The sequence below is a fragment of the Leptodactylus fuscus genome, chromosome 1 (genome assembly GCF_031893055.1).
Source record: "Leptodactylus fuscus isolate aLepFus1 chromosome 1, aLepFus1.hap2, whole genome shotgun sequence".
Lineage (NCBI taxonomy): Eukaryota > Metazoa > Chordata > Amphibia > Anura > Leptodactylidae > Leptodactylus > Leptodactylus fuscus.
This window is the reverse complement of record NC_134265.1, coordinates 175,035,690-175,062,362: the sequence shown is the minus strand read 5'-3', so window position 1 is coordinate 175,062,362 and position 26,673 is coordinate 175,035,690. Positions and strand designations below refer to the sequence as shown.

The window sequence follows — 26,673 nt, the reverse complement described above, 5'->3', positions numbered from 1 at the left end:
CGAATGTTCGCCTGAAGACACTCCCTCCAGACTAGTTCCATTCATTTGGGCATAATCCGGAGCGGAGTGCCGCGACAGGATGCCGCTGCAGTGCATTGGGATCCAGTCGCAGCTACGTGTTTTTTGGCCCAGAATCTGAGGCGGCCTCCGCGTCAAATTCCGGACCAAAAGACCCCGTCTGAACGCAGCCTAAGGCATCCTTGACGTTTTGTAACAGAACACACTGCAAGGCTGGTTGGTCTTTCACAGATTTAGGACCCAAGTTACCTCATTGGAGCTTAGTTTAAGAAATTAGGTGCATTTACAGACAAACCTACAACAAATAGAAAACAAACAAGCCAGGTAAAGCCAGGAGAACAGAGGAGTATCCAAATCAATAGCTGAATAATAAACATGTCCAAGCTGAGGGTCGATTCCAAGAGTTCACAAATAAAGCCAAATCAGTAAGAAAACTCCTGATTTTGGCTCAAAAAGACCACACCAAAATCTGCTACAAAAAACCTCAGCTTTTTCTCATTGTGGGGCCTGAGGCTTAGGCAGCATTAGTTTATCTTCCCACTGGCAGTTAGCTCTCTGGCTGTCTGTACAAGCCTGAATTTTAGAACCAGGAATACTGATCTTTCTTCTCTCTTTCTTTTAGTTATCTTCTAGAAAAGAAAATAGAATAGTAGTCCATAATTTTTTCATTTCTTTTTCATGGCGTAACCCCCTTATTCCTGTTCTGTGGCTCTCACCTGCAACTAGACAATACACCTGCAGTATCACTCCTAACAGTATTAAATAGGATAGCATGGAAATCAATAACCATACTTTGGAAAATAAAATTTGTATCCTAACTGTGTTAAAAAATATTTGTTGGTTTTGGTCTTTTGATAAAATTTAAAACTCTCTTTTCTTCCTTGTTTGATTATAGAAAGTTGATGTGACCAGTAGAGCAGTCATGGAAATAATGACCAAGTCAATAGAATATCTTCAGCCCAATCCAGGTAATCCTTTTCTAACTACAATATCAAAAGGGTTTTTCATGAAAATGTTATATGTAGGATCATTGGGGATGCTTCACAACAAATGGAACAGGGATCTTGAGCACCCTATTCTATCTCACTGCACAATCTCAGTTAGGAGGAGATATAATGGAGCACTGGTCATCCATTTGCCATGCTGCTACATTCTATGTCTATGGGACTGACAAGGTGGTTTCCATCAGTCCTATGGACAGGGCACATGCCTGTTTCATTTCAACTTCTCTTGACTGTGTTTGAGCACTTTGGAGATATGAAGAACTTGGACCCGATTTTATCGTGATTTCATGATCAGTGAGGGTTCCAGTAATAAGGACCATGGCAATCAGCGATAAATGGTTTTAGTGGGATGTCTTCAAGATGTTATAAATATGCCAGCCATAGGAATTTAAGTAGTAAAAGTAGTTAAAGGGGTTTTCCCAGCTCAGTGTTTCAGCAGTCTGGCTGAGGTCTTTTCATCTCACTTCCTGTATTTCTCCTCCCTCCCCCTCCTTGCTAAACGGCCAGAGAAGTTTCACAACACTTATAGAGATCAGATAATATGCAGATGCTTGTACAGAATTGACTCAGTGTTATCTGTGTGTTTACATAGAGAGATAACAGACAGAGCTTTATCAACAAACTGCAATTAGCTGAACCATTGTTCTACCAGCAAGAGTGGTGAGTGAGTGACGTCACTTGTCCTATAGGTCCGTGGTTATAGCAACTCTGTGTAAACAATGGAAGGAATAAAGTCACATAACAGGCAAACAAAGCAGAATTTCTAAAGCAGTATATTTAGGAAAAGTCTTCAATTTACATAAACTACCAGTATAGATAGGATCCTTCAGACGGGACAACCCTTTTAAAAGGGTATTTTGGTTTTAAGAAGTAAAATATATTTATGGTATATTTTGTTTATACTTTTTGTTACTGTACATAAGGAAGCTCAAAATCTCTCCTCATTGTATGATGATCACCCAAATGCAAGGTTATTGTTCAATGACCACAAACAGAAATCTTGAAATTGAAATTAAGCGTATTTTTTTTTTATCTAGCTTTAAAAACAAACAAACAAAAAAAACACACAAAAAAACAAACAATAGAATTTGTTTGAAGTAACCCTAATGTCCCCTTAAAAAGAACCTGTCACATTGAAAGTGCAGTGCAATCTGTATACAGCCTGTTAAGGAGCAAGAGGAGCTCTGCAGATTAATATAGAATTTGTAGGAAGGGTAAACTCTATTTTAGTCATGTAAATCTCTGCTCATTCTGGCTTACAAGTTAGGTGTTTAGTCCTACTGTGCGATTCCCAGCTTTTCTCTGTATATGCAAGGTGAGGCGAACAATCACTGATAGGTCAGTCTTCTTGGCACTAAAAGAGCAGAGATTACAATGGATAAATTAAGTTATACTGTACTGTATCTGTAGATCAATCTGCTGAGGTCATTCTGCTCTAGAACTCTCTGCCTGCATATTGAACTGCATTTCTATTTAACTCCTTTCCAACAGCCACCATCATGTACAGTGGATGTGAGGACTTTAAATATGGTGCCCGCTCAGGTGCTGAGCAGGCAACATAGCTGCCAGGTCTCTACTGTATTATACAGGGGAGACGTGGCACCAATGCCTGCAATCAGAATCTTCTCTTAGGATGTCTTGGTGAAATGTGACAGAGACATATGAAAATGCACAAACTATAAACATATATATATATATATATATATATATCGCTTACAATGAATGCCGTAGCAGAGGAAAAAAACAAAATGACCTGACATGGCCTTTTTTTTACAACATGTATCATATGAGAAGGCATGTCTCGTTATAGACCAATGCAGAGAACAACTGTATCTCCAGGCTGGGACCAGGTGAAATTATTAGCAAAGCAAAATAGTGTTTCAGCCTATTGCAAATATTCAGTTAAAATAAAATATATTAAAGATACATTAAAGTGAGTGGTATGTAAAAATCAAGTGTAAAAGGGAGAAAAAAAGGAGCCCCGTTTCACTTAGTATAGTCTACCCCTATACATAGTAATGAGGCAAGTGAGAAAATGGACATAAATAAAGCTCTTACCACATTGGAGATCTTCCACAAAAAAAAATTGATGCATAAGAAACTACAAGGGTAAACAGTGAGTGCGAAAAGCTGCAAGCTCATCACAGTGCTAGGCCCCCAGTGAAAACAGACCGTCATAATAGCTACATTACCAAAGTGTCTTTATTTTGTTATTATTCTATATGAAGCACGTCAGAAGGGCTCCCCTTATTTCCCCTTTGGGGTCTCTTTCATATTTGATGTGTACATACCAGTGTTTTAGGGTATCATTAATAAAGTAGATTTGATGTATCCTTGATAAAGTGGATTTTACCTGAAGATTTACAGTCTTCTGGATCAGTATTTAATTTCCCCACTAATGCAAATATTGTAAAAATAAAAAGTACAACTTTTCCTGCAAAAAACAAAACAAAACTGCCTTAGGCTGACGCCCCACATTGTTGAAATGCAGCTATTTTTGTTGTAGCTTTTGCTGTCTTTTTTTATTGACAAAGCCAGGAGTGGATTGAGCAGAGGGTAGAATTATAAGGGTAAGTTCACACAGAGATTTTTGGTCCGGAAATTGATGCGGCCGGTTCCCATTGATTTCAAAGGGAGCCGTCTTTTTGGTCAGGATTTGGAGGCGGATACGGCCTCAAAATCCTGACCAAAAATCTCAGTGTGAACTTACCCTAAATACTTTTTATATATCTCCCTTTCCTTTTCAAGCCACTCCCGACTTTGGCTCAAAAAATGCAGCAAAATCTACGGCAAAAAATGCTGTGTTTCCACCATGTGGGGCCTCAGCTTTACACAGCTCCATGCACAGAGAAATAAAAAATATAAATGGCAGATCAAAAATGTTTTTAAGTTTAAAATTTTTGTAAAGGACTTAAAACATAACAAAAACTATATAAATTTGGTATTGCTGTACTGACCCGCAGCATATAGCTAATGTGTCATTTTGGCTGCAGGGTGAATGCCATAAAAAAAAAAAAAAAAAAAAAAAAAAAAAAAACTTATGCAAAGCTAAACTGCAGTAGTGCCATTTCTTATAATCCCACCATACTCTGAATTTTTTTCAAGCTTCCCTGTATATCATAGGAAATAGTAAATGATACCATTATGAAGTACAAGTTGTTCAGCAAAAAATAAGCCCTCATAGAGCTCTCTGGTCAGAAAAATAAAAATCTATGGCTTTTGGAAGGTGGGAAGTAAAAAGCGAAAATGAAAAATAGCTGCAACAGAAAGAAGTTAAAAAAAGTAACTAAAATGAAATAGCTTGTCTCTCTGCAATTCATGGGTTATTCATGAAAATGTATTATTGAAGGTTTAGGAAAACATTTATCTAATACATTCTCTAAATGATTACTTTTTTATCTACAGCTTCTCGAGCTAAACTGAGTATGATTAATACAATGTCAAAGATTCGAGGACAAGAAAAGGGACCTGGATACCCTCAAGCTGAAGCCTTGCTAGCGGAAGCAATGCTGAAGTATGGCAGAGAAATTGGAGATGAATCAAATTTTGGTGAGTTATTTTAGGTTTTCATGTGACATCGTTACTGGCTGTGATATCATATATTGGCCTTTTATTGTAATTTATTGAAACAATGTACTGTGAAAAATAAAATTATGATTACACAGGCCAAAAACTAAAACAAGATCTTATATCTTGTTGAGAGGATGCAAGTAGGTATCAAGGGAGGTACCCAGACATTTTTTTTGGAGAACCGCTTAACGCTAAGGGGTCAGTGCACACTGAAGCTGAATCTGCCTCAAAATCAACCTCCAAAAAAAGCCTCCCAATAGAACTCTATTGGGAGGCTTTTTTTGGAGACTGACTTTGAGGCGGATTCAGCTTCAAAATCAGTGCCAAAAAACTCTGTGTGCACTGACCTTAAGGCTTAAGGAGAAGGTCCCACGTTGCAGGCCACAGCAAAAAAGCACTGTAGGAAAAACCGTGGCAATGTATTGTTTTAATGATACCTACAGAGAAACTGTCAGCATATCTGAAGGTTTAATTAACATGCTGTGATTTCCAAAATGGAATGGGATCTGCTATAATCCCATTCACCTTACAATGACTGTAAGCAAACCATGGTGTTTACGCCTTGTGGGCCCCGGCCTTAAGAGGGACACAGTATGCACAGAACTGACATCACTGCTGCAATCAAGGTCGCTTTAACCATAGGTGCAACAGGCCTTAGGGATGCAGGGGCCCCCTCAGCCACCCTGGACTAAGCAGGACATTCCCACATTTTGGGTGTCGTCCTGCTGTTCCAGGCAGCAAGCAGTGATTTCACCTCTATCTGTGTCCACAGATAGAGTTTGAATACAATAATGGAGCATGGAGGTATTAGCTCTGTGCTCCATTATTCATTCTGCGGCAGGAAAGCACAATGAGTGTCAAGCTGCAGATATTATAGTCTGAGTCTTCAGGTCCGTGGGAACGTCGTTCGGTGAATATTCTTTTTTTTTTAATTCTTTTTTTATTATTTAAATGTAACATTGGTGGTTGAAGTGGGCAGGGGAAAATAAGTTATGAGGGAGGTCATTCGGAGGCCCACTTTCAAATAGTTTCCACAGGGGCCCCCAGTGCATTGAAATGGCTCTGGCTGCAGTACTTGATTCGTTGGTGCAGTGATTTGTGGAGACTGAACACCATTTCTATTATTTAAACATTGAAAATAACCACAGGTAGGTATTGGATTGGTAGGTATTGTGCACTCAACTGAATTGTTTGCTGGAATCCATCCAATACCTACCTGTGGTTATCTATTCGACTCCGTGTCGCTTATTGGTTTACGCTGCCATCTTTACTCGGCCACCTAGAAGCACACTTGATGCATATGTGACATATATTGATTTTGTTAAAGTCAACAAAGATCTTGGAGAGGCGCGGTTACCCTTGTATATCTCTATTGTATCGTGCAACATTGAAAATAAGGACCAGAGGAGGGACATCAGTGCAATATTACAACAAGATTGATGGCGCTATGGGGGCCACACGGTGGTTCAGTAGTTAGCACTGCAGCCTTGCAGCACTGGAGTCCTCGGTTTGAATCCCACCAAGGGCAAAAAACCATCTGCAAGGAGTTTGTATGTTCTCCCCGTGTTTGCGTGGATTTCCATCCCATACTCCAAAAGACATACTGCTAGGGAAAAGAAAAGTACATTGTAAGCCCTATATGGGGCTCACAATCTACATAAAAAAAAAAAAAAAAAAAAAAAGGATTGATGGCGCTCTGTATGTTTTTTGGGTGCTTTTCACACCCATTCCTGTGTGCTAGAGATTTTTTTCAGAGGGAATGTAGAGAAATCAACAAGGTACGTTTGGTCTTCGCAGTGAAATAAAGTAACCTCCTTATGCACTATGTGCTAGTACTCCTGTACAAGCCATTACAATGGCTCCACAGCTACATACTGTATATAGGGTCAGACTGAGGGGGCATCTGTTTCTCAAATAAGGTACCACCACTATTGGTGGCTTGAATGGTATTTTGCAACAATAGTCAGGGCATGCTTTAGCATCTTTAATGTACTGTAATTCTTAGGAAACTTTTACACCGCAATTTGTGATGTGAAAGTTTCAGCCACAAATTGAAACTCATCTGTTGAACCATTTGAATCAGTTTGTATTAATTTCTGTAAAAACAAAAAATGTAATGTGTTATTATTGGTGAATGAAAAAGCACAGATGTGTATTGTTTTCTGACAAGCAAACGAACCGCATCAGTTTTTTTTTAATCAAATATGCATGCGAACTGACGCAAAGAGATCACCAGATCAGTTTTTTGTACACAAAAATCATGGTGTTAAAGCAGCCTAATAAGAAACAGAAGCACAGCACATTCATTGGAAGCTGTAGGCCTCCCTATTACATTAAGTGCATTAAGTACTTACCGGTATGTCCATGGTATGATTTCCATTCATGTAGCTTTTTTCATGCTTGCTTTTTGTATACAATTGTTTTTCACCAAGACGTTGCAATAGAGATGTTATATATTGGGTTACAGTATATGATGTATGTAATATATTTGTAAGCCATTTTATCACATAAATTCATTTCAACGTTTTATATTATTTCCAGGTCCAGCTCTTGCTGATGTAGGAGAAGCTATGAGAGAACTTTCTGACATCAAAGACTCTTTAGACATTGAGGTGAAGCAAAACTTCATAGATCCACTGCAAAATCTGCACGACAAAGACTTAAAGGAAATCCAGGTACAGCAAAGTGTAATAGCACCATAAAAATAGAGGCCCTAAAAAGCTACAAATGTAAGGTAACTGCACTATACGGTATTAAATGCTCCCATTAGCGTATTACATTTTGTGCAGTTGCTATAAATTTTTGCTGCCATGTGTAATTGAACCATTGAGAAAGTAAAGGACTGTGACACATGCAGTTACTTATCTACAATAGTCAGCAGCACACAAGCCGCTAATAATAGATGCCAGCATTTCATAGTGCTTATAATATCTTTATAAGAAGTATGACAGAATTGGGTACAGAAAATGGTTAGTCATCCTTCTTTTGGGAGTACCTTAAAATGAACTGACATCTCACTATAAATTTAATATGGTATTAAAGGGATATTTCCATCTCAGTGATTATAGCTTACATAAAGTTATACTTTTCAGTCAATACCTTAATCTTTCTGTTTTGTGGCATTTTGAGATGTGCACTTTGTGTCCCTTTGTGAGCTTGCACTTGGTTTTCAATGGTTACGGTCATCATTGCAGTCCTGCATAATTCTTGTCAGTGGCGTAACTACCGGGGTAGCAGAGGTAGCGGCTGCTACAGGGCCCGGGACATTAAGGGGCCTGACGACAGCCGACACTGCTGCGTTTTTTTAAATTTTTTTTATTATAGACCATTACTGGCTGAAGTAACTCCAGCCTGTAACAGGCCCCATTTACTTACCTCTCGGGGCTCCAGGCAAGCTTCGGACCTACTAGTGTGACGTCCTTACTAGTGTGACATCGTGATGCAGGCCAGGGTTATGTGAAGTATCATTGAAGATGGCCAACATCAGCGGGGAGTGCAGCGGAGCTGGGGATAGGTAAGTAACAGTGTTTTTTATGTTTGTTTCCCCCTTGGGTCTCCGATTATTATACTCTGGGGTCGAAAATACCCAATTGTTCATGGGTGTCCACAATGGTTCGTAATACTGTGTGTGCAGGGGCCACTATGGAGCATCATACTGTGTGTACAGGGGCCATTATGGGGCATAATCGTGCGGGGGAAAGGGGGATGTCGATTGGTCGGGGTCTGTGGCGTTGGTGGTGGTGGGGGGGGCATGTCATGTTTGTCACGGGATCCCACCATTCCTAGTTACGCCACTGATCCTTGTATTGTTTCTGATAAGCTTAGCCATGTTCTCAGTGTGCATTTTCAGGGATTGCTCAGTACCTTCTTCCCCGACCACATCTCTACTGAAGTGAATACAGTGATTTTCAGCCATGTACAAAAGTCTAAAAACTGTCCAGTTTATCTGTCGGCCATCCTCCTCTCCTCTGCATAGAAGTTTACATAGACATCCTGTTCAGTTGATCTCTGCTACTCTCCTCTCACTCCCCTTAAGTTCAGAAATGCAGAGTCCTTATCAAGGCTGTTAGAATGCACAAACTCCACTACACCAATGCTAATAATGTATATTTTAGAGAACTATGATAGTAAATCCTGATGCTGCATGGAACAGTATAGACAGCAGCAGTAGCAAATGGTACTGGGATTTCTGCAAGTGCCACTTACTGAATTAGAAAACCCAGGAAAACTTTAAGGGAACAAATAAAAAATATGGGAAATCACATTATTGTTTTTTCTTTATCTTTATTATTTGTTCAACCAGCAATAAGCAGGGTAGATAATTACATTTATAGCCAATTGTTCTAGCAGCGGAATATGAGTGATCTGACCTTCTAGGTTAGTTGTATAATCATATTTGTATAGTTATTCGTATAATTCTGATGGATAAATGAAGGTGCATAAGCTGTTGTACATCTGTAAGAGCATTAAAAATAGGCCTGCCAACTCTCTTACAAAATATGGACATCTGTCTGATATGAACCCCACTGTTTAGTGCTAAACTGCTGCATTTCTGGAGATGTTGTAGGTTACTGTTGTTCTTGCTGCAATCGAATATTAACTGGTTACTGCATTTTATATGGCACATAACATTTAATGCTTAACCATGTTATTTGTTCTGCGTACCACCAGAAAAGTACTATTGCTTGACTAATATGCCTTCGGGTTATGAAATGTCTCATATAGGATGTCACTAGGTTTGTATGGGTCCAAGGTACCACCAATGGTTTTCCACTGAGGCTACGGGGATAATGGCCTTTAGATAAGACCAGCATGTGTCTACACACCTTCAGACATTTGATAATAAATAAAAAGAGAGATTTTCCTTCCAGCAGAGGTCATCCACAGGTCCTCCTGTGAGTCTCAACATATTAGATGAGTTTCTACAATATAAAGAAAATAGCAGTCATCTTAATTTACCTAATTGAATACACGCTACAGAAAATAAGCGTCTTTTGCTAATCAAAGTTGTTTAGGATTTTTTCATTATGATATGTTATTTCTTTACTTATGTTGTTCCCATTGCTAGAGAACACCTTTTAAGGTGCCTGTAACACTGTAGGTGAGGTGCAGTATTTCCAGACCAGTTGCTGCCAGGGCATTGTTCCTAAGTGGATGTCATCCAGAGAGAGAAATACTATAATAGTGAGCTATCGCCATAATACTAAATTGCTGTCTTAGAGGCTCTCCTAGACAGTATCAGCACTGTATTGCGAGTGTCAGTAAAATGTCACAGCACTCTCCAGTTGTTCTGATGTGATTAAAGGGGTATTTCCATCTCCCTCTCTCAGCTGTCTGCCTGCTTTCTTGCAGTGTTCTTGAAATAAACTCAGTTATCTTTGTGTTTACTTAGAGCAGTGGTAGGGTTTATCATGCCGATTTAAATTAAGAAATCAAATATGAGGTCCTCGGAGTGCCAGGCAATAATTGTAAGGTTGATGACCCCCTGTACTAAAGTCATATAGCACAAACCATAATATAGGGGTGCTGTCATATTGTGCTCCAAGCCACATGCATTTGCCTTGATACACCTGCACTTTTCCATTAGAAGCAATGTAAGTACATGTGTAACCCACAATTTGTGATAATGTATATGAATGGTCCAGAGTTGGGTAACACCATGCTGCCATCCATTCCCTGGCCACCGGTGCTTTCATTTTTCTGTAAGTGAAACGCAAATTAATTTCAGCTACATTTAATTCCTGGCGGTAACAGCAAAACCACAGCCAGGAATTAATGGAGTCACACTTACCCCAAAGTCACCGAACTTTGTGCCTGGAGACTGGATTTAGCTATAGCCATATCTGGCTACATAGTGTGTCACAACCTGAAAAGAAACATCCTTAGGGCCCATTCACACGGCGTAAGCGTGCCGCTCATTTAGACCCGTACACGCGAGCGCTTCAAAACACATCCCATTCACTTCAATGGGAGCACGTGTAAAGCCGGCTTTACACGCAATCCCATTGAAGTGAATGGGATGTGTTTTGAAGCGCTCGTGTGTATGGGTCTAAATGAGTAGCGCGCTTACGCCATGTGAAGGGGCCCTAAGGCTAAGGCCCCATGTTGTAGAATTTGCTGCATTTTTCTGAGCCAAAGCCAGGAGAAGATTGAGAAGTATAAGAAGCTTCCCATATATTTCCCATTCCTTTTGTAGCCATTCTTGGCTTTCATTCAAAAAACTACAGCAAAATCTGCAACAAAAAAAGGTGTGTTTCCGCAACATGGGGCCTTAGGCCTCATGCACACAAATGGCATGAATGTGGTTTTTTACTGATCTATACATTCAAAATGAATTGACAGGGCCGCAAATGCAACCTAATCCAATTAAAAAGTGGTTACCTGTGGAAACCCATGTGGACCCTGTTATAGTCTAATGCAGGACTTTTCTCTCCACATTTTTCAAGCGGATTTGGGGATGGAATCCCCGAATGCTGAGCAAATGCAGGTATGAAAGTGAAAGGGGGCTAAACACCAACCTTTTTAAGAGGAATTTTTCAAAATAATGAATGGCTCATTTATGGTAAATGGTAAACAGTCTTTCTAGTATAGGTTTTATGCCCCTTTATCTTCATGGAAAACACTAGTAAGGACTGAAAATACAACAATGGTCTATGCTATATGTAGAGTAACACAATATTACTAATGCTAGTAAATAATATAGGGGGGGGGGGGTTGTTGTTGTTGCTGGAATCTTTCCCCTAGAATGTTCTAAAATCCAAAGTAACATAGAGATCCTTAGTAATGTTGTATGGATACTACATAAATAAAAAGCCTTTCCATTATATTCTTTTTTAGCACCACTTAAAAAAGCTGGAGGGAAGACGCCTGGACTTTGATTACAAGAAGAAAAGGCAAGGCAAAATCACAGATGATGAGATCCGTCAGGCTCTGGAAAAGTTTGATGAGTCCAAAGAAATTGCAGAATCCAGCATGTTTAACCTTTTGGAAATGGATGTAAGAAATAATGTCTTGCATGCTATTCATTTCAAGTGGAATTGACAGTTCTGGCCATTACACAATAGTTCCTGTACTGTACCAGAATATTTGTACTGTACATTGTATAGGTTGCTCATTCCTGTGTTCAACCTATACGTCTAATAATGAAGGGACCAAAAGACCAATCTAAAATAAAGGAGCCAGGTTGCCATGGGTAAAAGAGGGGGTATATGAATGAACTAGTCTCCATGTCCATGAACATGTGCTTTGTCAGTGTGCTAGCATTGTTTTTATGGCTAGACACTGACCCATTATTTTCTATGGCCTAATATACACGCCTGTGTATTACCCTGTCCATTTTGCAGCCAGGCCCACTGAAGCAAATCAATGGATCAGTGGAGGCATGAGCAGCACATGGATATCATTCATGTACCATCATATTGTTTTTCCACAAACCTGGCACATGAATGTGTACATATAACCTTAGATAGGCTCTTTGAGTCCAATATAAGTACACACCAAAAATTAGCTGCTAACATGCAACATATGTATTCACCCTTAGGCCGGGGCCCCACGGGCCGTAATCGCAGCGCTAAAGCTGCGTGAACGCATTGTGGTTCTTTCCGCAGCCCTTTTAAGAGAAAGTTCACAGAGTTTTCCTCCGAGGACTTTCTCTTAACATTATATCTACGGGAAAACTGCCAGCGTTTCCGTGGATATAATTGACATTCTACGATTTGCAAAGCCGCAACGGCTTTGCAAATCGCAGCATGTCCGCACTGCGTTTTTTCCGCAAAGTGGGCGTGGGATTTGCATTGCTTGCACTGTAAAATGCTGCGATTTTTCCCTCAGCGCAAATCTCGGTGTTTACGTCCCATGGGGCCCCAGCCTTACTAAGATTTAGGATTTTTGTTAAAGAAGTAAGCACACAAAGGCTGACATTTACCTGTAGCACCTAACTACTACTATAAATCCAGACTTGCTTATATAATTTTTAGAACTTCATCTATAGAGGATACTTCTTTCCTTTTTAATGCTGCGAAATGTATAGGACATGCACACAGAATAATGATGTTAAGGTGTAAGTTATTGAAGATTTTTTTTTCATAAAATATTGAAGGGTCAGTGGTTCATTACATTGTTAGGAGACATTTTAGATGAAAATGTTATTGATAGACTTGCATTTTTATGGTTTTCTGCACAGCTCTATTTATTATATTTAGCAACTATTTTTTCTGAACTCAATGCAATACTGTTAAGAATATGATAGATCGCAGGAAAAATTGCTATAGGAAAAATTCAGGTGCTGTTGTTTGTCAAAGTCTATGCTTTGCAAATTGGAGCTCTAAATCTATTAATAAAGCAGAGTCTATTCATCTTATTGGAAATAGGTTTGGGCTTCCAGAAAATATGTCGTGCATATAAATTGATTTTAAATTCAAGAAGAGTTTAAATTGTTCTAAACCCTTATTGTGTGTATAAAAACTGACTTCTGCCCATGTGGAAAAAAAGCTGAAAACCCTATTTCATAGGTGAAGACCCCACATTGCCGAAGTGTAACGTTTCTGCCTTCTGAGGAAACACAGCTTAAAAAAACACTGTTTTGTACAATACCAGCAAAGTGAATGAGATTTCAATAATCTCATCCTCACATTGTGGATAACAAGAGCTGAGGAAAAATGGCATTTTCGAACAAACATGCGTTTTGGAAAACCACAGCGTGTTATCTTTAGGGCTCTGTTCCCACAGAGTAACATGCCGCTCATTCTGACACATGTTACGTGTCAGAGTGAGGTGCTTCAAAACAGATCCCCTTTGACTTCAATGGGTTCTGGCTTACGCGCGCTACCCATTGAACTCAATGGGAGGCTTTTTTACCAATTTCTTTCAATGTGATACAAACAATGACAATTCTCTCAATATTTGTCTGAAACTGGAGAACCCTATAATATGTGTTGTAAAATCATATTAAAAAGGTAATAAAAATGCAGAAGGGGTAACATGGTGGCTCAGTGGTTAGCACTGCAGCCTTGCAGTGCTGGAGTCCTGGGTTCAATTCCCGCCAGGAACAACATCTACAAGGAGTTTGTATGTTTTCCCTGTGTTTGCGTGGATTTCCTCCCATTCTACAAAGACATACTTAAATGAATTTTTTTTTTTTAAAATGTACATTGTGATCCCTATATGGGGCTCACAATCTACATAAACAAGAATGCAGAAAATATAGTGTAATTGAAATCAGTCCTAATAAGATGTCACTGGGGCAGTCAATGACTGTATAATCTTCTCTAATATTTAGACACTGTAGACATACAGATTATACACTTTCACACTACACCAACGTTATCACATTATTTTTGTTGAAAAGAAAGGATTTAAAACTTAACTTTTATGAGATACTAGCAAAAGGACCCGGATTTGCACGGGTATATTTAATTTTTTGTTTGTGTAGTGGCCTCATAAGAATAAGTTGGATGCTATGAATATCTGGTGTAAAGCTGTGTGTATGTGAATACTGAAGAACGTGTGAGGTTCAATTTTGTCCATAAACATAATGTGATCATGTGAATCTCTTTGGATATCAGACCAACCCTGACACATTTATCCCTAAAACTAAGCCTTTTTTGATGCAGATTTTTCTGTGGTTTTTGGAGTCAAAGACAAGATATCCCCACTCCCATTTTGTAGCCATTCTTGACTTTGGGTCTAAAAACCACAGCAAAATCTGCAACAAAAAAAGCTGCATTTCTGCAAAGTGGGGCCTCGGCCTAAGCTGGAATTCTGGAGCATTTCGTAAATAGAGATGAGCGAGTAGTGTTCGATCGAGTAGGTGTTCGATCGAATACTACAGGATTCGAAATACTCGTACTCAATCGAACACTACTAGCTGTTTGAAGTTTAAGGTTCGATGCAGAACCAGCGTTGATTGGCAGAATGCTATACATTCTGCCAATCAACGCTGGTTCTTCTCTTACCTTTAGAAGTCTTCTCCGTGCAGTATCCCCGCGGCATCTTCCGCCTGGATTTCACTCTGCCTAGGCATCCAGCCTAGGCAGAGCTGACTGCGCATGCGCGGACTTGCCCTCGCATGTGCAGTTGGCTCTGCTCAGGCGTCGGGCCGGGCAGAGCCGACTGCGCATGTCCGTGCATGACCGCGCATGTTCAGTCAGCTCTGCCTAGGCCCCGATGCCTAGGCAGAGTGAATTCCAGCCAGAAGAAGATGCGGAGACGCTGCGCCGGTAGAAGACTTCAAGGAGAATCCAGCCCGACCGTCACTCGTGGACTTGGTAAGTATAATGTTATTGAATTTTGCGTACCCCTGAAACGAGCATTTCTCCCCATAGACTATAATGGGGTTCGAAATCCGTTTGAACAGTCGATCAGTGTGCGGCTGTTCGAATCGGATTTCGAACCTCGGACATTTTAGTGTTCGCTCATCTCTATTAGTAAACCTTCTCCAATATTCCTCCTGATAAGCTTCAGTATTATAGTCCAGCTGGAGATATACTTTATACTGTTACCATACATCTATGTAGCTGTGTTGATTTGTTGCTGCAAAAATGCTGTCACTGTGTATTAACAATTTTCAATATAAAGTAGAAATGTTTTTTTTGTGATGGAGACTGGGCAAAAGGTTCATCTACACTGTTGGATCATTTATTGCAAGAGATAAATTGCTTCAGTCAACAAATCTATTTTTTTATCTTCTGTTTTACTTCTGGACATAAATGTTATAGGACAGTCTCTGCGGGAAATGAGATTGTATATGCATTCAATAACCCAGCTGATCAATAACTTACTGATCTGTTTTTCTTAGATTGAACAAGTGAGCCAACTCTCAGCTCTCGTACAAGCACAGCTGGAGTATCACAAGCAGGCAGTGCAGATTTTACAGCAAGTATCTGTAAAACTGGAACAGAGGTAAGCTTCATCTAGATAGTTTTACATTTCTGTGTATATTTGCATAAATAACAAAATAGGTGTGATATAAAAAGGTACATGTAGTTTAGGTCCGTCCTGTTCTTGAACATCATATCTAGCATGGATGTTTAACACTAGAGATGAGCGAGTATATTCAATCGAATACCTCCACTGCGCAGTTCCTGGTGCAAAAAAGCACCAGGGAAGGTGGGAGGGGCATCAAATTTTTACTGCCCCTCCAACCTTCCCCAGCGCTCCTCCACACTAAGAACTACGCGGCGGAGGCACTGGATCGAATATACTCGCTCATTTCTATTTAACACATCCAAAACCCATACGTATTTGCATATACATCTGCCTTGTGTGGATCTTGTCATTTACTACTTTAGCTACTACTTACCAACTGTTCTATTTGTGGAGAACTGATATTATGAGAAAAATAACCAGGGCTGGCTTCAGGTTTGTGTGGGCCCTTGGGTGACAGAGCCTCAGTGGTCCCCTTTTGGAAACACTCGAAATTAAGTGTATTTTTCTGAGGTAGACCTACTGGAGTGGACTGTAATACAAGTAGATAGAACCTACTTACACATTGGAAAAAGAGCAATTTGAGGCAGACTGCTTCCAATTCTTCTTTATTTTCTGCTATATAATGGTTATCATCATGACAAATGTAATGCAAAACTGCAGTAAATACTGACAGCATAGCAAAAGCAAATTTCTATGAAACTCTGGTTCAAATTTAGGATACCATAGGGAATATCTATTACTGATTATTAGAGATGAGTGAATCTGCTCAATCGAATACCTTGGCTGCATAGCTCCCATTGCAAAAACACTTCCAGGGCATCAAATTTTTACTGCCCCTCTCACCTTTCCTGGTGCCGGAAGCTATGCGGCCGAGGTATTCGATCGAGCACATTCGCTCATCTCTACTGATTACTACACATACACACAAATATACACACAGACAGACACAAGACAGAATATGTACACACACACACACCACATGTGGATCAGCTGTTCTCAGAATGGAGCAGGAGCAGACAGCTCTGTTCTGTGTACAATAGCTAGACCAGGTTGCTGCCGATCAGCTCCTATTCTTGTATGTGTGCTTTATTCTCCATTCTCTATGTACTAGCTGCTGAGAACAGCTAATCTGTGGGGCCGACATGTGTCAGACCCCCATCAGTCTGCTATTGATAACTATTTGTGACCTGGTTGATATTCAGGAATTTAGAGATGAGCGAATAGTATTCGAAACTATAGTTTCGAATACCTTGCTCCCATAGGAATGAATGGATGTGGCCGAACATCAAGGAGTTAAGCACCGGTCACCAACGCCGGCCGCTTACATTCATTCCTATGGAGCGAGGTATTCGAAACTATAGTTTTGAATACTATTCGTTCATCTCTATTCAAGATGTCAGTCATTATTATTTTTGTGTATTTCAAATCTTATGTCACACCCATTATTTCATGATTGGTCTGCCGGGCAAAAGTGGGTAATTCTAAATTGTCAGTTGTACTAAAGCAAGCTTTTCTTATCAGGTTGACATTAAAGAATTAATATTTCATTTTAAAAATGACTGATATGGTAATACCTAAGGGTACTGTAAGATGTGTGCCTCCTGTAGTGGGTATAGCAAGAAGGCTGTCACAACTGACTAAAGAACTGGCATTGTCTCTTTAAATGGCACTCATTCATTTCCTTCAATGTTCAGTTAAGTTTATTTTTTTATCTGTAGCATATACTAGGACACGTTTCGGCCCATCACAGCCCTTTTCACCTCTCATACATACCATAGATATTATACACAGATTAACCTATGCCTATGTATGAGCAGTTGATAAAAGCTGATAGGGACAAAACACCTTCTGCTATATACTACGGATGCAAAGTAAAACTTATCTGAGCATTGAAGAAAATGAGTAAGTGTAGGAATCTTCTTATTCTTATGTTTGATAACTTCCTCGAGCAGTACGTAAGAAGTGTACTGCCAAACAATCTGCCTACTTCTTTTTTGCTAATCCTCTTTCATGTCTTTCTAACCTGACAATGGAGAATGAATTTATAAGGTTTAAAAAACATTAGACCATCCCTTTAACTAGAAAAGCTTAGGACCATCACTCTAGAAAAACATTTTTCAATGCATTATGGTTTTACTGTATCTTTAAATGTGCCGTGCAAGTCATAGCCCTCATCTTTGTGGCATCCTATAATTTTGACTTTGGGCCATCTTTTCTCTTAGAGGCAACAGTGCATATGTGTGTGGGAGTGTATGCGTAGGGGTAGAAAGACAGCTGTTCTAGTATAACTGCAATAGTAGAAGAGTCTCAATCTGGGGTATCATGAAATAGCTGCAATAGAGATATATTGCTATAAACCTGGATGATTAGAATCTTCCTTCGACATTGCTTGCTTCACGTGCATGGAATTCTTTAATATAGCAGCCTAGTAAATGTTTCTGTAGCACAGCTAAAGAAAATTAGATGCAATCTGATATAATGTTATGATAACAGCTTAACAGAATTGCCTTGCACATAGTTTAGCCTGATAAAATGCTCGGATAATGTTAAAACTTGTTAATACAGCTCAGCAGAATGTTAACATGGAATTGAACAGCATCATAGTTGATAGAATGTCACATTTGCTGAAATGTCACTTTACTAAAACTTATCAGAGCTTTGTAATAGTAAAGCCTGATGAAATGCTTTGATAAGTTAAGCTGGTGAGGGTATATCACAGTGTTGACACGCCATCTTACATTGTGTATATATATCAATAACGGTCTGTAATTTATGTTACAATGACTGCTGCCAGCTTTACTTTGTCCATTACTAAACCGTCAGTCGCTAAAATAGGTATCACACAAACAATGAAGGTAGTAAGTCATTTACTGACAGGGTATATAATTTTTTTTTTTTTTTTTATATAAAACTTTGAAATTTCTCATGCCCATATTGAATGCTTTGCTAACTTGGAAACCAATTCAATTAACAACACTGGAACAGATTTACTAACCATGTCTAACCTGTAAAATAAACTTGGACAGACGATTTTAAGTTGTGCCAAACTTATCACAATGGCTGATGTATGTTGATAAATATGGTGCAACTTTAGACTGTTTAGTCCAGTTTACACACTTGTTTGTTGGCTTAATTTACCGTATGTAAAAAATTTTTTTACAATGTGTATAAAATGTGTCCACCTATACAAATGCAAAAAGCTCTTATTAGGCTGGGTTTCCATCCCTGTTGGATTCTGTTATGAAGATTTCCATTAAAAAGAAACAAAAAAATAAAACCGACACCTATCATAACAGACATTAATGGACACTAAGAGGGCGTTCACACTATCATTGGTGTCCGCAGCTACTGTCCATTTTAGCAAAAGACACTAGCTGTGTCCTTTACAATTTCCTTACATTTCAATGGGATTTTATCTGTTATCCTTTGGTGTCCGTTTGTATCCATTAGTGTCCGTTTACAACCAAGTCCATTTTTTCAAGCGGAAAAAAAAAAATCCTACATGCAGGACTTTTCTGTCCGTTTGAAAAAACAGACAGCAAGTGTCTGTTTTTTTTTTTTTTTTTTTTTTTACATTGAGGTCTATGGGCAATGGACAGTAACTGATAGCCACCAGTTACTATCTGTTTTATCCGCTTGAAAAAAATGGACTTTTGACGGATTGGGTGTAAACGTACACAAACGGACCCTAATGGATACTAAAGAACCCTAGATAAAATACCATAGAAATTTCCCAATGAAAATTTTAATGGATTACTGATGGTTCAGCTAGTGTCCATTGTAAAATCTTGTAACGGGCAATAGCTACGGACACTGCTGATGGTCACCAACGGTAGTGTGAACGCCCCCTTAGGGAAAAATGTTACAGAACATGGCATTAATCCACATTAATAAACATACCTTTAATTCTGCAGAATCAGAGATGCTTCAATTCAGCCGCGGCGAGAATACCAACCTAAACCTCGTATGAGCTTGGAACTTACATTACCCAGTGAAAATAATCAGCATAATGGGGGAATTTCTCTTGCTACAACTCCGAAACCATCAGGTATGTCCAAGTATATTATCATGTTTACTGTAATTTAAAAGGAATGATGGGAGTGGGAACCTAGAAGGAAGAAAATTATACTGAAGGCTTTACACTTTTCACATTCTTACTTAAATCTATAAAAAGTTTACATGTTAAACTGAACTAAATGCAAAGTGTAAACTTTGACTTTGGAGCTATGTATAGAAATACAATTTATATAGTTTCCTGTTGCTAGTACTCACCAAGATCTGGTGTAAGCAATTTCACTTACCTGCAGCGCACTTCTTGGAGATTTGATATACACAACTCCCATTGTCTTCATTGTATATGTTTTTCACATGTATGCTGATATCTTATTAAACAAGAAATCTGGCTAATATATAAGGGTACTGTTGTGTGACATCCTTTTCTTAACTCAAATGACCTCAAAATAACCTCTGTCTTGTGACTGTTCAAAATGGAGAAGTCAGAGTCAAGGCAGTTGTAAATGTACCAAGTGTAACCCATATTTATTGAGATGGCTAATCTACATACAGTTATCCATAAAGTAATTCTCTAAAGATGAAATATATAAGTTATCTCCATAAAAAGATAGTATGGGCTTGGATGTATACTGCCCACAAAACTAACTACACATGTATTGTATTTAAGTAGACCATAGTGGCCTCTACCTACCTAATATCAATTATTCCTGAGATATACTCAAAATCAATATAATAGCATAGCATATAATAGCTGGTACTGATGTGGGTTTTATTTAACTAATTTACCTCCATACCTGTTTTAATGGCAATACCATATCTATCAGTTCCAACATGTTATCAGTTCATATATTTTTAGTACCCAGGGGTCCTTGAATAAAGCAGATGGTCTGGGATAACCCAACTGACAGTAGAGGGTCTAATTAGCATATTAGCAGGTACTGAAACCAACAGCACTGATTTCTGTGGTACGCTGGGGGCTAGAGAAAAAATTCCAACTGTACTGGAATCAGTGGCGCAGTAAAAGAATGTAAATCGTTGGAGTTTATGGAAGCGGTGAAAGGTCCTCTTTCGTTTCAAAGGTAATTATTGAAGGAAATAAGCATACAACAAAATATCAGTAACAATGAACAAATGCATCAAAGTTCAAGAATTACGGCCAAAAGTAGTTAGATATAATATCGATGTGAGGAACCGAAACAAAAAAGAGGGAAAAAAAGAAAGGAAAAGAAGGAACACATACTGAAAGGAGCACTGCTGGCAATGACCTGAGTGAGAGTCTGGCCAAGGAGAAAGGGAATAGAAGTTGTTCTTCCCCTTTTTTCACAATTGTAGAGATTATGCCAGGCTAGGAGCATGTGAAAGGTCAGCTCATGAGGACCACACCTTGTTGAAATCTATATTCATATGTCCATTATGGTATTTATTTTTTCAAATAGCATAATTTCATCAACTCTTTTTAAAACCTCTGACATTAGAAGAGTCCACGTCCACCATCTAGATGCAACGTCTTTCCTTTCCGACATAAGAATATATCGCATCAGTTTATAAGTAGCTTTGTATACTCATGTTGGTCTAAGAAGCCCTAAAAGAAAGATAATTTAGGCAGAAAAAATGTAGAAACCATGCTTCAAGGCATAGTAGATTGGTAGTATATCAAGCAAAATTAATTCTAATATTAATACACACACTTTATAGCGAGCATAACATGCCTGTATCCGAATTTTGGCTGCTGCTCCTTCCAAGGACCAATAAGGGTTTTTTTCATTAACTTGTAATGGAGAACCAGAGGAAACAGGTGGGATGTTAGGGCACTGCTAGGTGAGGTATCAGGCATCAGATCTATGGTAGTAGAAGTAGGTTTTACTGAAACATAAGGCAGTGTGTTTCCAAGGCAAACTGGCATCTTCTTCAGGCCTCAAATACTTGGCTGCCACTACAGTCTGTCTTTTGGGAGGGGCTTCCATCTGTTATGTATGTCACTTCTGTAAATTAGTAGAAAACACCTTTGAAGTTTATGCAAATGAGGCAGTTGGCACACTTAGGGTTGGCCATCAGCTTCCTGGAGCACTGATCTTGTTGCTGATGTAGGATGGGTGATGTAATAGCAATGAGAGGGTCAACAATCACTGTATGAGCTGGTGCAGGCAGGAGATGGTAGGGGACTCAGTGGCAAGAGCAGTGCTCAGGGGAGCTGGCAGACTCCCTTTAAATATAAGGTATTTTTATATGATATAAGATAAGATAATCCTTTAATAGTCCCACATTGGGGAAGTTTCAGCATGTTACAGCAGCATAGTAATACAGGTACAGGATAATAAAGATTAATATATTACAGACGTAGACACACATATGCTGAGAAGAGAAGATATACTAGGAGTCCATAGCAGCTAAGGAACGGAAGAGAAAGAAGGAAGACTTCATGGTCATCGTCATAATCATTAGTTCTCTGGCGGAGTGATCTTTGCTTGGTTTGATGTAGTTTATACAGCCTGGTCGCGGTTGGAAGGAAGTACCTGCAATAGCGCTCCTTCTCACACTTGGGGTGAAGCATATACCATACAAATTAAGTTACAATACAATTCATTTACATCTGTATTTTTCTTTTTAGAAATGTAATTTTTATTGATAAGTAAAAAAGTTTTTAAACATCGGGGGAACAGAAGGGAAGAAGGGATTTGGGGAAAACAAACATTAGCAGAATATAGTCTTAGTATGAAATGACAAACCGGTGAAAACCAGTAAGTTCACAGTACATTATATCTCATATACAAATACAACCAGTCTAAATCTGAATATTTATTGTGTGATGCAGGTGCTCCCATGGATCAGCCATGCTGTCGGGCACTCTATGACTTTGATCCAGAAAATGAAGGAGAACTTGGCTTCAAAGAGGGTGACATTATTACGCTGACCAACCAGATTGATGAAAATTGGTATGAAGGCATGCTACATGGCCAGTCAGGCTTCTTCCCAATCAATTATGTTGAAATCCTGGTCCCACTGCCACACTAAGATGTCTGACATAAACAATAATTCAGTTCGTACCACTGCTTTTAAATGCTGCTTACTCCAGATGACAAGTACAAGTGCAGTGGTTTTAAATCTGTTACATTCCATGGTCATTTCAGTTTAATTTGTCTTTATTTTATTTGTTTATATGTGTTCTTTCTTCTATTCTGGTATTCTATTATTGTATTCTTTTATTAGTGTCCTTCTTAATGAATGCAGGAATAAAAAGTACTTGTTGTGACATCCTTTCTTCCACAATACAGTGCACAATAATCTTAACATGCCCAAGCAATATAGTGTTATTTTTATGCCAACATTGCTTCTTGTATGTTTCCAGAAATACGTGTTTACAGAGATTAAACTGTGGGGGAGATTGTTACCAATATACCATGGATTTCATGAAATTTGTTATAGCAAATTGTGTTCTCACATCTCTCAACAAATTGTGGTATAAGTTACAAAGAGGATGTGACCTACATGGAACCAAAGGGTTGTTTTTTATTTATTGTGTCAATATAAAATGTGCTTTTTTCTTTTTATAGTTCAAATTAGAAATGATTTACCCCCTAACATCAGAAAGGTCTTACACTTTCACAATACATTATATATACTATTTATATAATATGCTTGTAAAGATGATTTGGAACACTAAAATACCCACAGGTCCTTATGAATTGGGGGTTTATTGTCTCAAATCACTGTTATAATGCAATCCATGACCACATTAAAAATAAAAAACGTTTTATTCTCACTTATTGGCTATATTCCAATAAGACAGAGGGGTACAGCTCGGCTTAGATGGGCATATAACAGACCTTGGACACGTGCGCAGTGAAGCTGGGGTGTACAACCATGGCTTCACTGAAGAACAGTGCAGGCACCAGGAGCACCAGAGATGAGGCCAATGAGACTCATCAGAATCTTCTCTAGATAAGTATACAGCTTTTCTGTTAATGACGATGCAGATTCATTTTAACAGGGCTAAACTAGTAGTTTAGGAGAATAGACCTCTCTCAGGTCCTTATGAACAAGGGATTTAGTGCTCCAAATCGCCCTGACATGTCCCCTTTAAATAAAAAATACAACATTTGCCTTCAGCATATTCAAACAATTTCAAGTTCCAATGAACAACTACATTTACATTCTACTTTTTTCTTTTGTCCTGCCAATTTCTTGCAGCAGTTTGCAATGAGGGATCCTTAACAAGAACAGTGCTGTAGGATAGGGCCTGAGCCATACATCAGTGCTGACCAACTAATCCAAGATATTTATGTACATATAGTTATTCATTACACGTTTTCTAGATGTTGAGACAATTCTTGCAGACTGTATATATCAGTTTTTCCTTGGAACTGCCTAGGCTTTGGAATGTTCTGTTTGTGCATAATTAAATTAATTAGTACAATTAATTTATTACCTCTGTTATGCAAAGGGTTTTTTTTTAAAAAAAGATGGTTTGTCCTTTAGATAGACTATCAATTTTAGTTCAGTGAGGGTTCAACTGTCGGGACCCCTGCAGATCAGCTGTTTCCTGAAGTGCGCAGCTCCTGGCATTGTTTACATACTGGGCGCTGAACTGCTCACTCACTATACTTTTAGTAGTGGTGGTTAAAGGTACTGCTACAGGATCCCATTCTAGTCTATGATGGACTTGGGTAAAGGTTTACTCTGTTATAACTCACAATATGAACCTGCAATTGAATGATTGTAATGTTGGGTAATATTTTCCATAATCATATTGTTAAATAGTATTCCATTTCTATGTTGTTATGGTATGGTTCTGCATTGCATGAGGTTGTGGCTATGATCCCCACATCACAATTTCCAACATCATCAAACCTATGGAAGCTCATACACTTTCGTTATCATCTTTTCTCCAGTATACAGTATGTGTTTTCAAGTACATAAAGACATCTTCAAGGGTGTTAAAGGGGTTGTCCCATCTCAAGGATCCTATCTATACTGGTAGATTATGTAAATTGAAGCCTTTTTCTAAATATATTGCTTTAGAAATTCTGCTTTGTTTGCCTGGTATGTGAATTTATTTCCCCCATTGCTTACACTGTATTGCTATAACCACAGACCTATAGGACAAGTGAAGTCACTCACTCACTGCTCTTGCCGGCAGGGCAATCCGTTCATAATTGCAGTTCACTGATAAAGCCCAGTCTGTTATCTCTCTAAGTAAACACAGAGATAACATGGGAGTTTGTACAAGAGTTCTGTACAAGAATCTGCATATTATCTGATCTGCAGAAGTGTTGCTTGTCCCGTTCAGCAGGAGGGAGAGAAATACAGGAAGTGAGAGGCAGACATTGCATATAGCCTGGCTGAAAGGCTGAGATGGGAATAACCCTTTTAAAGATGCAAGGTGGAAAATGTTGATTCATGGTTGATTCACAAAATGAACATCGACTTCATCAGTCCGACCAGAGAAATGGTCTGAAACCTAGACAGTGAGCTGTAAACACTGAAGCATATTTAGCTGCATCTGACAAATGGAGAAAGAAAGATATAGTGATATATTGGATAAAACACTTCAGTCAGCTAAAGCTATACGTCTGAATATGATTCTAGAGATATCAATATTCCTCTAATCCTCCTACAGTAACATTAAAGTTGGAAAACCCCTCCTGAGAAGGTTACTTAGTAGATTTTTAAATGTATAGTTGACACATAACTAAGGTACCCTAAATACTTTTTAACCCCGTCGTAACATAACTATTTTTAACTTTAAAAAACAGTTAATTTATCCCCTCTGTCCTAGCTGTCATTACTTTTTCATTTATCCTTTAGTGCAGCTGTATGGCACTTGGTAGTTTGCCACATTAATTTTGGGGAATATATATTGCTTTAAATTAATTTTTGGAAGGTGCAATGGAAATTTTGGGATTCTTGATATGTTTAGGGCATTCACTATGCTTAAGAATGACATGTTACCTTTATTCTGTGGGTCTTTCGGATAACATCAACCAAAAAGTTATATAGATTCTCGTACTATTTTTGCACAGATTATATATATATGAAAAAAGCTGAAATTCCTCAGTAATTGATATCTTTTAATGGCTTTCGAGACTACTTAGGTCTCTTCATTAGGCATGGTGTAACATAATATCTGAAGAGTCACGTATTTATACAGAACAGGGCATATGAACATAGTGGTGAATGAGACAAGTGATGTAAAGCTGAGTTATTAATATACAGAGAGGAGTAAACAACTAAAGCAGAACATTTTGGAGCAGCTTCTAGATAAGGAGTGTGAAAGTTTTATTACCCCCTAATTGAGTTCCAGTCTATAGGTTGTTTTTTTTTTGCTTTTTTAATGTAGATTGTAAGCCCTGTATAGGGCTCACAATCTACATTTTTCCCCATCATTATGTCTTTGGATATGGGAAGAAATCCATGCAAACATGGGGAGAACATACAAACTGCTAACATATGTTGTTCCTGGCAGGATTTGAACCCAGGGACTGCAGCGCTGCAAGGCTGCAGTGCCAACCACTGTGCCACCGTGTTGCCCCAGACCCGGTCTATAGTTGTGATGCCTACGCCAGATCTGAGGGCAGATTCCATAAGTGATGTAGAATGACATAAATCTATGAGATACAGTCATATCTGTTCTGAGTGTGTCAAAGGTTCTCATGAGATTATATTCAAAGACCCTCCTGCCTCTCATGTATCTGAAGTTATCTTTTAATACCCACATTTTTTTGTCATTTATGTTGTAGTCAGAGCTAGAGAAGCATGTTGGCACAGTTACATCTGTCCTCTTCTCTTTAAATGTATGTTGATGAGAGTATATATTTATATATAAATTTACTTTACGGCATTCACCATGAGGGACAAGTAACATGGTAATGTTATAGTACAGGTCAATACAGGGACACACATTATGTACAGATTTTTTTTATCTTTTACATTTTTCTAGACATCATGTAAGGAGGAAAGGATTTCTTTATTTTTAAACCTTATTTCACTTTCGACTGTTAAATCTTTTAGATGCTACAGAGCGCAGCAACAAATGGTCATCGAAACATAGAAACGTATTAAAATATTTCTTTAGTAATACTTTGGCCAAGCTTTTATGACTTTATTAGGCTTCTATCAGCCTCAGTTTACAGGAAATGATACA

At 38.6% G+C, this 26,673-nt stretch overlaps 1 protein-coding gene across 1 annotated transcript in view; it reads left to right on the top strand.

The window, feature by feature from the left end:
- Positions 1-23,061, top strand: part of SH3GL2 (SH3 domain containing GRB2 like 2, endophilin A1) — a 115,231-nt gene extending 92,170 nt beyond the window's left edge. The window contains exons 3-9 of the mRNA XM_075280280.1: positions 914-986; positions 4,428-4,571; positions 7,134-7,267; positions 11,430-11,588; positions 15,388-15,491; positions 19,433-19,566; positions 22,345-23,061. Of these exons, the coding sequence (XP_075136381.1) occupies positions 914-986; positions 4,428-4,571; positions 7,134-7,267; positions 11,430-11,588; positions 15,388-15,491; positions 19,433-19,566; positions 22,345-22,544 (948 nt within the window). The 3' untranslated portion in view covers positions 22,545-23,061. The remainder of the gene's footprint in view (positions 1-913; positions 987-4,427; positions 4,572-7,133; positions 7,268-11,429; positions 11,589-15,387; positions 15,492-19,432; positions 19,567-22,344) is intronic.
- Positions 23,062-26,673: the final 3,612 nt, after the last annotated feature.